Source organism: Solanum stenotomum, chromosome 8 (assembly GCF_019186545.1).
Source record: "Solanum stenotomum isolate F172 chromosome 8, ASM1918654v1, whole genome shotgun sequence".
NCBI classification, from domain to species: domain Eukaryota; kingdom Viridiplantae; phylum Streptophyta; class Magnoliopsida; order Solanales; family Solanaceae; genus Solanum; species Solanum stenotomum.
Window position 1 is genome coordinate 17,856,441 of NC_064289.1, and position 11,670 is coordinate 17,868,110.

The 11,670-nt window shown below is 32.3% G+C and overlaps 1 protein-coding gene across 1 annotated transcript; it reads right to left on the minus strand.

Annotated features, from left to right (window-relative positions):
• Positions 1-7,965: 7,965 nt before the first annotated feature.
• Positions 7,966-9,677, minus strand: LOC125874427 (S-adenosylmethionine decarboxylase proenzyme 4-like). Its single transcript, XM_049555316.1, has one exon. It carries the CDS (start codon positions 9,165-9,167, stop codon positions 8,157-8,159), a length of 1,011 nt encoding a protein of 336 aa, XP_049411273.1. The 5' UTR covers positions 9,168-9,677; the 3' UTR covers positions 7,966-8,156.
• Positions 9,678-11,670: the final 1,993 nt, after the last annotated feature.

Sequence of the window (11,670 nt, forward strand, 5' to 3'; positions counted from 1 at the left end):
GGGAGAATAAAGGCAGAAGAAGTGATGGAAATCGATCCCAGCTTGTATATGGTAGATGTTTTGAAAACAGGAGCAGATCTATATAGAGAATTAAGATGTATTATATTCAGTCTTTGTATTTTTGGTGTAAAGCAAACTATGTAGAGAATACTGAATCATTACTAGAGTTTGTAGAATCATTGTAGCAATCTTGTAAACTTGTAAGCAGAACAAGTTTTTTTACTTATTTTAACTGTAAATATGGTGCCCAGCTTTTCCTTAATGCTGATGAATACAATACCATTTTCTCAAATAAAAAAAAAACTGGAAGTTCCTGGCGCTGTCCACTTCGGCTTAAAGAACATTACCATAGCTGTAGGGGTACTATTGCAGTGTAGAAAAATGTAACAGTTGTTTTCCATCTCTCTCTCAAAGGTAGCACCTGTTGCACAAGTTTATCTTTAATTTTAACTAGTCGCATGTGCTGCCACTCAAGTCAATCAACATTGAGAGGAACATGTGAAATCTGCTTCCGAGTCCATCTCAAGCTATGTTTGATTCCTGCCTGTCGGATCCTTCAAAAAAAGTGTATATTTTTGGAGGTTCTGACACGGTGCGGCAGTATTTTTGGAGAGTTCGAGCAACATAGCCTGTAAATGTATTTTCTATGCCATTCTCTTCTTCTGAATAACAGACCTGCAACAGCTCCATATTGACCTTATAACTGGTATGATTAACTGAACACATCGCTGTTATCCTCTCCTCTCTTTAGGTTGTTATCATAGCATTCAAGAGACTTGAGTTAGTCCATGTTTAGCATATTCTTTCCCCTATATTCCTTCTTTCCAATCAATAAAAATATCATAACTGACTAGAAGTATTTTTTTGTGAAATGTGTTCTTCCTCGTCTCTGTCTCTCTCTCTCTCTCTCTTTAGAATCCTTAAGAAACTAGAGAGCTCTCGTTGACTGTTGGGTAACATTTGTAGAAAACCATAATCTTGTGTAGGTTCTCTCCTTTCTGGTATACGGCTTGTATATAGGAGTTTTTCCACAGTGATAAAATAGTTTACTTTATAAAAAAGAAGAAACACTCATGTTGACTACTCTAAAAAAAAAAAAAAGTACTGACTGGACTGTAATTAAAGTGGAAGGTGACTTGATATTTCTTGGTGCTAGACATGATTTCTGAGTGGAAGATATAGAAGAAAACCACGGAGGAATGAACCGGAAATAGGGGCTGATTTGTACATCGAGCATTTTTTGATTGGAAGTAGTAAACCAGGCTTCTGTTTCTTAACTATCTTTCAGAAGAAAATAGAAGCACTTGAATCAGAGAGAGAAACCCCAGCCGTACATACACAAAGAATAAAAGAGGATGATAGTTAAGAGATGATGAAGAATGCAGAAACAGTTTTACGGAGAAAGACTGAAAAGAAAGTAATATGAACATTTCAGATTTTTCTTAGTGGATGTCTTTGTTGCTCTGTAGATGTGTTTGTTGGTTTCAACTTTCAACTAGTTCTTAATGTTTTCGTTTTCTTTGAGATGGACAATTTTTATCAGTAATGTTCTTTCAAACATTTCAATGTTTATGCTTAATGAATTTAAAATTTCTGAGTTTGGAGTTGCAGATCATTTAAAAAAAAAAAGGTTGCAGATCAAAGAATTGAAATTCAGGCTTTAGAGTTTAATCTAACATCTATCCTTTATATTTTGGGTTAATGATGTCGTTCAGTTATTTTACTGCTTGTAATTTCCCCATCAGATGGTGAATCTTTTAGACAGGCTTTATTGTGATAACCTTTTTTGGATAACCACTTCCGCTGTGGAATGGGGTTTCTTGAAGAGGCAGATACGATGTGGAAATCAGTTTTTCTTTCAGCAGCTGTTAATTGTCCCTAAATGATGTAATTTCTTTTGTTAGTGATATCTGGCTTGTGCTGTATCCATTGCACTTTATGTCCAAAAACTAAGTTGTTTTATTTGATTCTGCTAGTCTTTTCATCTAATTCAATAGCGTTTGAAATAAGGAAATTATAGCTTTTGGTATGAAGTTGACCGATCCCTGGAACCACATTTGTTATATGTATATGTGGATAGATAGATAGCAATTCTTCCTCTCGATGATGAGGGACGGACAGAGAATCTGCTATCATCGGAATATGCGCTTCAGAATGTGATATCGAGGTTCAGATTATTTTGAAAATAGGTTGATCTTAGGGGAGAACATTCGAATGGTTGAATTGATGACTTTGTTTAGATCTCTTCGACTGGAACCTAAAGGATACTTTGATGCTCTAAATATCTTACAGACCTCAGACTTTGATTCTTTTTGATAGGTACATAATTTTCTCTTTCTCACTAACATAACCTTATATTAAATTTGCTTTTCAATCGTCAAGTTTTGTGCTGATAAAACTGTCAGACAGCCTCTTCCTTTCTTGCATTACTTTCTTCTTCTGTTGTTTTATAGATTTATATGTGAATTCTCTTTGAGATGTGTGCTCCTTTTGGAGCCTCTGGTAGTGTAAGAGGTGGCTTGTTTATAAGAGGATGAAGATTGTCTAGGCATAATATTCATCTGCTGCTTTAATGCTCCTGTCCCGGACTCCAATGAAAAATGTTCTACACTGCAGCAAGAAAATATATGTAATTGGTTCCTTGCTTTAACAATTTTTTTATTTCTTTCTTGGAGCAATTTTTCTTTTAATGTGTAATGTTGACGGCAGAATGTTATATCTGCCACGGCAGATACCTTTAACTGTTTTTTGATTTAAAGCTTGCTACTTATGTACCGCTTTATTGGCTCTAAAGAAATCATTAAACTCTATTTTATTTGCCAGAGTAGGGGATGATGAAGATTGCTCTCTGCATCATTTGAATGTCAGTGGCTGCCACCAAATTGGGGATGCCCTGAATTCAGTTGCTTGGATGTGAGTGTTCTCCAGGTATGTCCACTTATACTTGCTCTTCTACAGTCTGATAAACATTGCATTGATGCAATGCCAGTGCACGTAAGCTAAACATATCTAAGTTCATTAGGCAATTACATAAATTGATTAGGTAACAACTTTAGTTTCATTACAACTGTAGTTCTTAATTAATATAAGCTTAAATTGGTTGATTCCTTACGAATACCAGCAGTTGATAAGTGGATCAGGAATCTTTATATAACACATGCAAATGTTGCTTCCTTTTAAAAGAAATGTGTTTTAATCTTCATTCAGCACTGAACACTACTACCTATATTTCGATAGGATTTGGGGGATATGGCCTTGGTGGAACTAGGTGAAGGTATGTCCCTTGATGATGGATACTGTGATGTTGCTCTGTCGTCAAATAACAAATGAGTTTAAGTTATTATGTGAACAAGTGTACGTTGTCGGAAACTTATCACACGGTCTATTTCCCTGATGTTAACGCTACTGGAATAGCCATGGTGATAGGGAGCTGCACAAATATAAACAAGGTTCTTGTAGAGAAGTGGAAAGTGAGTCCAAGGACCAAAAGGAGAGAAGGATACATCGTCAATCATCTCCTATTACTATTACTACTTTTATTTATAAGAGTCTAGAAGCAGGCAGCACTTGCTCAACATGCCTGCTTCTTTATAAGGGCTACTTTAGGTACTCAATAATTATAATGCCTCATAAATATTGTACCAAGTTGCTTTAGAAGCATACGTATTTATTTTTTCCCAATAAAACCAGCTTGTTTGGGTCTAATTACATATTCACCCAGCAGAAGAATGCAGCTTTTTTTTACCCTGGGTAGGGGTGCAAAAACCGAACCGACCGATAAACTGAACCGAAAAAAGTGTTATTGGTTTATTGTTATTGGGTTATTGGGATAATGGTTATTTAATGGTTTTACAAAAAAAAATTATTGGGTTATCGGTTCGTTATTGGTTTTTAATATTGGGTTATTGGGTTAACCGATAACCCATTAAGAATAGGGAATATAATAATTTACTATTTTAATTTTTAGTTATACATATATATATAATATTAATAAAAATATTAATATAATTAGTAGTATATTAGACTAAATATATAAAACCCTACGCAATAATTAACACTACTTAACAATTAACTCTCCTCTCTACTTTTAGTTATTTAACCTTTAGGTTTTACTTTTTAGTATTACTTATTTACTTTAGTTAGTTTATAATTGACTAATATTAGCTTTTGCACGATTGTAAATATCTGCAATTTGATTAACGTTAGGAATTCAAATTGTGTGTGTGTTTTTTTTTTAAATAACGTAAGAACTTCATTTAGTTATCATAAGCATGGCCTCATTTGCTACTGTTTTGACTTTTGTCTATGATTTGGTTTTATTTGATTCTCTTTATTGCATAAAGGGAACCTCGTTTTATATATATATTATGGTGATCGAAAATTAACCAAGTCTTTGTTGTGATGACCAAAATACAACAAGTTGGTCCTTGTTGTCCCGTTTGGAATGATTATTTCGATGTATGCGTATCGCGTCAAATTATTGGATAAGTCATATATTTGTTTTGAAAGCATTTTCTTATTGGTTAAACCGAAAATCGAACCGTTAAAGACCTAAAACCGATAAACCGAAAACCAATAACAAATATCTTATTGGTTTGGTTATCGGTTTAGCATATTTAAAAATCGAAAACCGATAAATCGAACCGATTACACTTATAACCGAATCGAACCGACTGATACACACCCCTAACCCTGGGACCCCATTGCCACATAATTGACACACCTTGGTTTTCTTTTCCATTTAAAACCTTAAAATAGCAAGTTTAAATATATTAAATAAATAATTTTTATTTTGTCTAAATAATAAATCCCAAGTTTTAATTTGTCTAATTTTAACTTCATAAAATTTAAAAAGTAAATAATATTTTTAACTTTGTGATCTTAAGTTAAAATAAATATGTATCAAAATATTTTTTAATTTTGTGATCTTAAAATTATATACAAAAATTAAAATTAAAGAGTAAAAAAATAATATTTAATTTTTATATTTAGTGTGACCTTAAAATCACGTGAAAAGTTAAAATTAAAAATAAATAATAATAAAAAGAGAGATATTTTTTTATATGTTTAAATCATTCAACTTTTCATGTGAACGACTTGAAATATTAATTACTCTATTAAGGAATAATGTTTTCTCTACAAAACATAATAGAGGTAAAAATAGTGAACTAGAGATATAATATACTATTTTTTTTAACTGCTTCTAACTTGGGGCATTTATATAATTTTTTGTTTTCTGTTGGATATTTAAAAATTACGTGATTTTTTTAATAAATCATGATAATTAAATAATTAAAATATTTAAATTATAAAACAAATAAAGAATTCAATTGTCTCTCAAAATTATATCGGTGCTACATAAATAGGACAGAAGAAATAACATATATTATTTGAAAATGACGTAAAAATATGATAAATCACAATAATTAACAATTTAAAATATTTGAAAGATATATAAAATTTGGTTAATCTTGAAATTCTATTTGTGCAACGTAAATTGGGACATAAGAAGTAATTATTTGAAAATTATGTAAAAAATTCTATAAATCACTATAATTAAAAACTTTAAATATTTAAAACCCATATAAAAATTTAGATAATTCTTTAAATTCCAACTATATCACATAAATTAAAATCGAAGGAGTAACATATATTAGGTCCGTGCTGGCACGGGCTCCCTTATCTAGTCTCTATATAGAACTGTACAGACTATTGTGTTGGATAGCCCGTTTAAGATGAAAATTTCTCTGCCATAGAACAGTCCTAGTGTTGTGTAGGTTCATACATTTGACCCACTCATGAAGATGATGAATGTCACCGGATTGTGGTAGTGGTAGTGGGACTACTTCACCCTTAATCACAGGTCTCGGGTTCGAGCCCTGAGTAACCTCAAATGGGCTCTGCAGTGCGCAATCTGGATTTAGTCAAAGCTCCAATGCGGACTCCGGACATTGGGTGGAAAACCAAAAAAAAAAAACAACCAAAAAGGAAGAAGATAATGAATGTCTGAACGTAATCGTAGCTAAGTAATAGTGGTGTCATTAGAAGCACGCTTAGGCATGGGAAGGTAGCCCCATGCGTTTTTATATTTCTATTACCTCATCAATACGTACCTCTTCTTCTCTCTTTTCAATTTAAAATAAAATAGATGAGATGAGAACTTCCTTTTGAAAAAATGAAAACTTTACTAGAGTTTAAATAAGACAGAAACATGACTATATATATAAACGAGAAGATAAAGGTTCAAAATTTTCTCTAGGAGTGACAAACATAAGTGGTGTATACATATATGCATTATCATCAGGGGCGGATCTACGTAGAGTGTATCGGGTGCTCGAGCACCCATTGACCCCGACAATTTTTTTGTATATTTATATAGAAAATCTGCAAAAATGAATATATAATAGATATCAGCACCCATTAAAATTTTGAACAAAAGCACAGGTGGGTGCTTTGGTTCAGGGCCTGCTTGTAAAAGTCATGCGTGCGGACCTGTAGGTCGAGGGATCGATTCTCCCCAGCAGCAGCCCATTTTTTTCTCCATAAATTATACATTTTTCATAATTAGATCTCAACCTTTTACAACATTCATAAATGTTCTTCCATAGTCTTTTTTAGATGGATTTGACCACACTACATAATTTAGGTTGGAAGTTAGATCTCATTCTTGAAAATTAATTAATGAAGCCTTAGTAATCTTTAGAAAACATATACATAAAATAAATTATTATTTATAATATTATATTAAAATGCATTTCAAATTGATTCATGAGAAGTTATATTTGAATGTTTTGAAAAAGACATTTGTAATTTCTCATGAATCATTTTGAATTGCATTATATTAGCCCAAATTTAAAACGGGATGAAATAAACATATCAAATGAGTCCATATAATAAAATAAGCGGATTATTAACTTATCCAAACATAAATGAATTAGACGGATCATGAATATTTGGACTGATTTTGCCCACCCCTACCAAAGACTGATTTGCCTGACTCGTGAATTAACAGTAGGTGATTAACATCTGATATAACATTTAGAATTTTATTTGCAAATTAGGTATCAATATGTATAGATACAAAAAAAAATACCTTTAGCGATAATTAATTAACGATAATAGCTTAATTTCTGCTAAATGTGTATTTTAGCGGCAATTAGCACTTCTTGATGTTATATTTTCATTAATGGTAGATACTTTCCAGGAAAGTCCAAGCGTAAATCTCTTGATGTTATATATTCTCATCATTTGCGTGTTGATATTTGTTATGTCTTTATTAACTTACATTTTCAAGAGCTTAATAACTGTTTTAATGTTGTGAGTAGTGACTTACTTCTTGGTATGACTAGCTTGAATTCAGTTAGTTCATTTGGTGGTTTTGATAAGAACTGGATAATGATATTGACTGAGTATTATAAAAATGAGTTTGATAGCAATAAGCTTCGAGATCTCAGTTGTTAGCTTGATAATTTTATAGTTTATGCTCTTAATTTTGATAAGAGGTTCTTCAACTTGAAGAGAATTAGTGACTTTGCTAAAGTATTGTCGAAGTCAAATCTGCGTCAAACTTGGCTACTTGTTTATTTGCTTATCAATTTGACTCTCATTCTTCGTGTTGCTACTGTTTCTGTGTAACGAACTTTTTCATCCATGAAGTACATCAAAAATGAATTTCGTAATAGTATATATAGGTGACGAATTTTTTAATGGTTGTGTAGTGCTCATTTCCTTAACATAAAAATAAATGTGAAAAGCTTGCCAGAGTAAATTATTAGTTATAATTGGTAAGAGAAGCTAGGAAAATTTGGACTTAATTTCTTAGTTTTTCTAAGAAATGAAGAGTTTTTAACTATAACGTTTAAATAGTTGTATACTTATATAGTTATACAATGCATTTATAGTAACTTTATAATAAGAGAAGTGAGCACCCACGAGCCTAAGATCCTGGATCCGCCACTGATTATCATAATATATCAAGTCACCTTAAATATTTCAAACTAAACTCTAAATAATTATTAACATTAAATAAATAAGACAAGTAAAAATAGTAGTCCTTTACTTCCGCCATATATTTTTTCAAACCTTTTCCCCCCGCTCACACCACTTTAAGATTATACGAATTTAGAATTTAAACTCGATATATTAAGCATGACAATTCACCTATTTCCCGTCAACGTAAAAGTTTGAAACACAACAGTTCCGGCAGCTGGGAATTCATCAATGGTGCAACTCCGCCGTTTCATCCCTAGTGGCTCGACGGCTTTAACAATTCTGGTACAAATCTCGCTGCTGCTGCTCGAACACGTAGTGGACACTGACATCGTCCCCGGTCGGAAAACCTGAACCACCTTCTTCAAAATCTTACCAATGTCGTCCTCATCATAAATTGATCCCACACACTCATAACTGGCGTAACTAAAACCATCTTCCGGCGTCACATGAATGGTAGAGTAACGATCTCCGTCAATCCCATTCATTGAGTATCCACAAGGATCAAAAGCAAATTCACAAATCAAAGCACTCGGAATGATTTCTCCGATTCCGGTCACCTCCGTCATCTGTTTTCCGGTTGTATCCGGATTTTTAAAAAACTTCCGGGCAAGTACCTGGTCGAGATCCGTCATACAAATTTCCACTGTATACCGATCGTTGGGAATTGGAATTGGGTAAAACTTATCACAAGCACAGAAAACATGCCATGAATGTGAAGTGAATTTCGAAGGCATAACAGAGGCTTTTCTGTAGCAAAGATGATTAGGTAATTGATCCTGCAAATAAGAGATTTCTTCTTTGAAACTTGTGTGTGGGTACGGTTGTGCTTTCGGGAAAATGTAATTTCCTCGAGTGTACATACACTCTGTTATTATAAGTCCCATTTGGCACGCGAAATGGATGAACGGACGGATCGATTTCAACAACTGGGTGGTTCCACAAGTTTTGATGATTATTTTGGTAGGATATACAAAGAGGCTTGATTCTGATAGTACATAAGAATCAAAATATTGATTCGAAACAGCTGACACTACTGTGCACTGCACAGCATGTAGTACTTGCTCCAAGGAATAAAAATCTAGTTGCCGGAAACCTCCCATTTCGATCACAGGATCGTCGCCAGAGAAGTGTAGCTCAAGTCTCTTCTCAAATCCTTCAAATCCAGAAGCAGCCATTGATGGAATTAAACTTCCAACCAACTAAAATTAATCCAAATGATTTTGGCTAGAAAACAGGGGATTGGTAGTGAATTTTTTTTGTAGAAATGCTGCTATACTTTTTATTTTTTTTGAGTAGGAAGTGAAGATGACAAAAACTGGAACAGGGAAGTAAGTATATATAGGTGAAGAAGATTGTGTGTGGGGGTGGGGGAGATTGAGATGGGGGCATGCACCACGATCAGACTACTCCATCTTTAATTAGAGGTTTCGAATTTGAGCCTTTGGTATGGAAAAAATCCTACTAGAAGATTCACTCCCATAATGGGCTCTACCGTGTACGATTAAATTTAGTCGAAGCTTCAACGTAGACTCTGAATACGGAGTGAAAAAGAACAAGGAGAGATGGAGGGCATGGTGATGAGGCAACCAAGAATAATGATCTTAAGCCAAAAAAATGAATACAAGATGATGGTTATTTTTTGCGTGAGCGATCTTTATTCAGACAACATGAATCCATATTTTTCTTGTTCCTCTCTCATATCTTTCGTTCAATTTTTTTTCTTTTTGAAAGTACCTCATCTGTTGCCATGCAGTTCGCGTCGCAATTAAAAAAAAAAAAATTATTTCTTAGTGCTAAAACTTGAAATATTATTTGATTAAAGTGAAGAAATTTACTCATCCAGCAATAACCCTAAGTAACATTTTAATTCAATTTTATTACTTAGGTACATTTCCATCTCTCAACTTTTCCTTTCCCGACAAACTATTTGGTAATAAGGTTTTGATTAGATATTAGAAAAGATTTTGATTTTGATTGCTTTCTTAAAAAAATAAAACAAATACTTCATCTGGGCGATGTGGTATGTGATGGAATTTTACTAGATATGTTGTTGTGTTTGTCGATGTGGAACAATTGGAATTTTTTTACATTATGTGAATTTGGACACAAAAGCTTTAAGTTTCTTGAAATAGATTCTATATATTTGAAAATCACATAAAAAGTAATATATCACAACAATTAACAACTTAAATATATCTAAGTAAAGGCATATGTAAAAAAAATTCGGTTTTAGTTGCCTCTCGAAATTCCAATCGTACTACATAAATTGAGACAAAGAGAGTAATATTTTACTAAATATTATTATTTCATTCATCTCAACTTAGTTTTTGGCAATATTTTCTTTATAATTCATTCTAAAAAAAACATTGATAACTTTCTAAATTTAAAAAGTAAAAACAAACTTTTCATATAACCCTTTACGAGAAGCTTATATAGCTAAAAAAAGTATTAAACAAATCTAAGATCACAAATTTTAAAAATCATATACTCGAAAAGTAGAAAGATCAATTACGATGAATCAACGTTCCACCTATAATTCAAACAATTTATACTAGAACAGGTTCATATACTATGTCACAATATTATAAATATAATCTTTCGGAGTACAATTGAAAGACAATTGTTCACAGGTCAAAATACCGCAACTGTTGTACTTCACCCGTGCATTAAAATGAAAATGACTAGTATAACGTAACATTATTAACTATTCTTTAAAGATAAATAATTTTTTTTAAAACGTACATGATGATATATATCTTCAAAAAGTAATATTAGAGGGGATTTGGTTATATCTAACATATGGCAGTATAATAAATAAATATATTTGGATATGGTTGACAATTATAGAGAGACCAAGGTACACTCGTAAATCACGTGGTGTCTTAGAAGAAGAGGGACACAATTATAAACAAAAGTGCTTGAATACATGCCAACAATTATTGGATATATTAAGCTATGCCAAGGCATGCAAAGCCTTATATATTAGATGTTCTCAGGTGGACACACGCAATTAGCTTGGGTTCGGAGAATTCAGTAGCTTATCTTTAGATGTTATATTTGTATTAGAAAATTAAACATATATATATATGGATATTAATTTGTGAAGCCCCTAATAAAATTAATTGACAGTTCAATAATAAAAAAGGGATAATGTAAATGTTTTCGACACTAATGTTCTGGATTCGAAACTATTTTCTCTTCTATTCTAAAATTTAGAACCCCCAATCCAGGCTCTGCCTCTAGTTACTCCTTTCATATTTAATATCTTCTTTTTGTAGTACTATCATTTACAATTTGTCTTTTCTTGAAAAAACATAATTAAAAAAATTGTTCTTTACCAATTCAATTTTTTTTATATAATCAGATCATTTAAAAAATAACTATAAATAGTTATTATATTACTAGAGTAATGTGCTATTTGCTTGTATTTTGTGATTTATAACTTACATCTTATCCTATATTAATTTACACCCTAATCTCTTTCCTTCATTATAAAACCATAAAAAGATGCTTTTTCTAACAATATACAAATTAAAGGGCATGGTGGGTGGCATATACCCATATAATAGTGACCACATCCAGCCACTATGTTGTGCATGCGCACCAACAAACCTCCCTTACAAGTCTCATACATCTACACGTATTACCCATCACCCACAACACACTATAATATATACG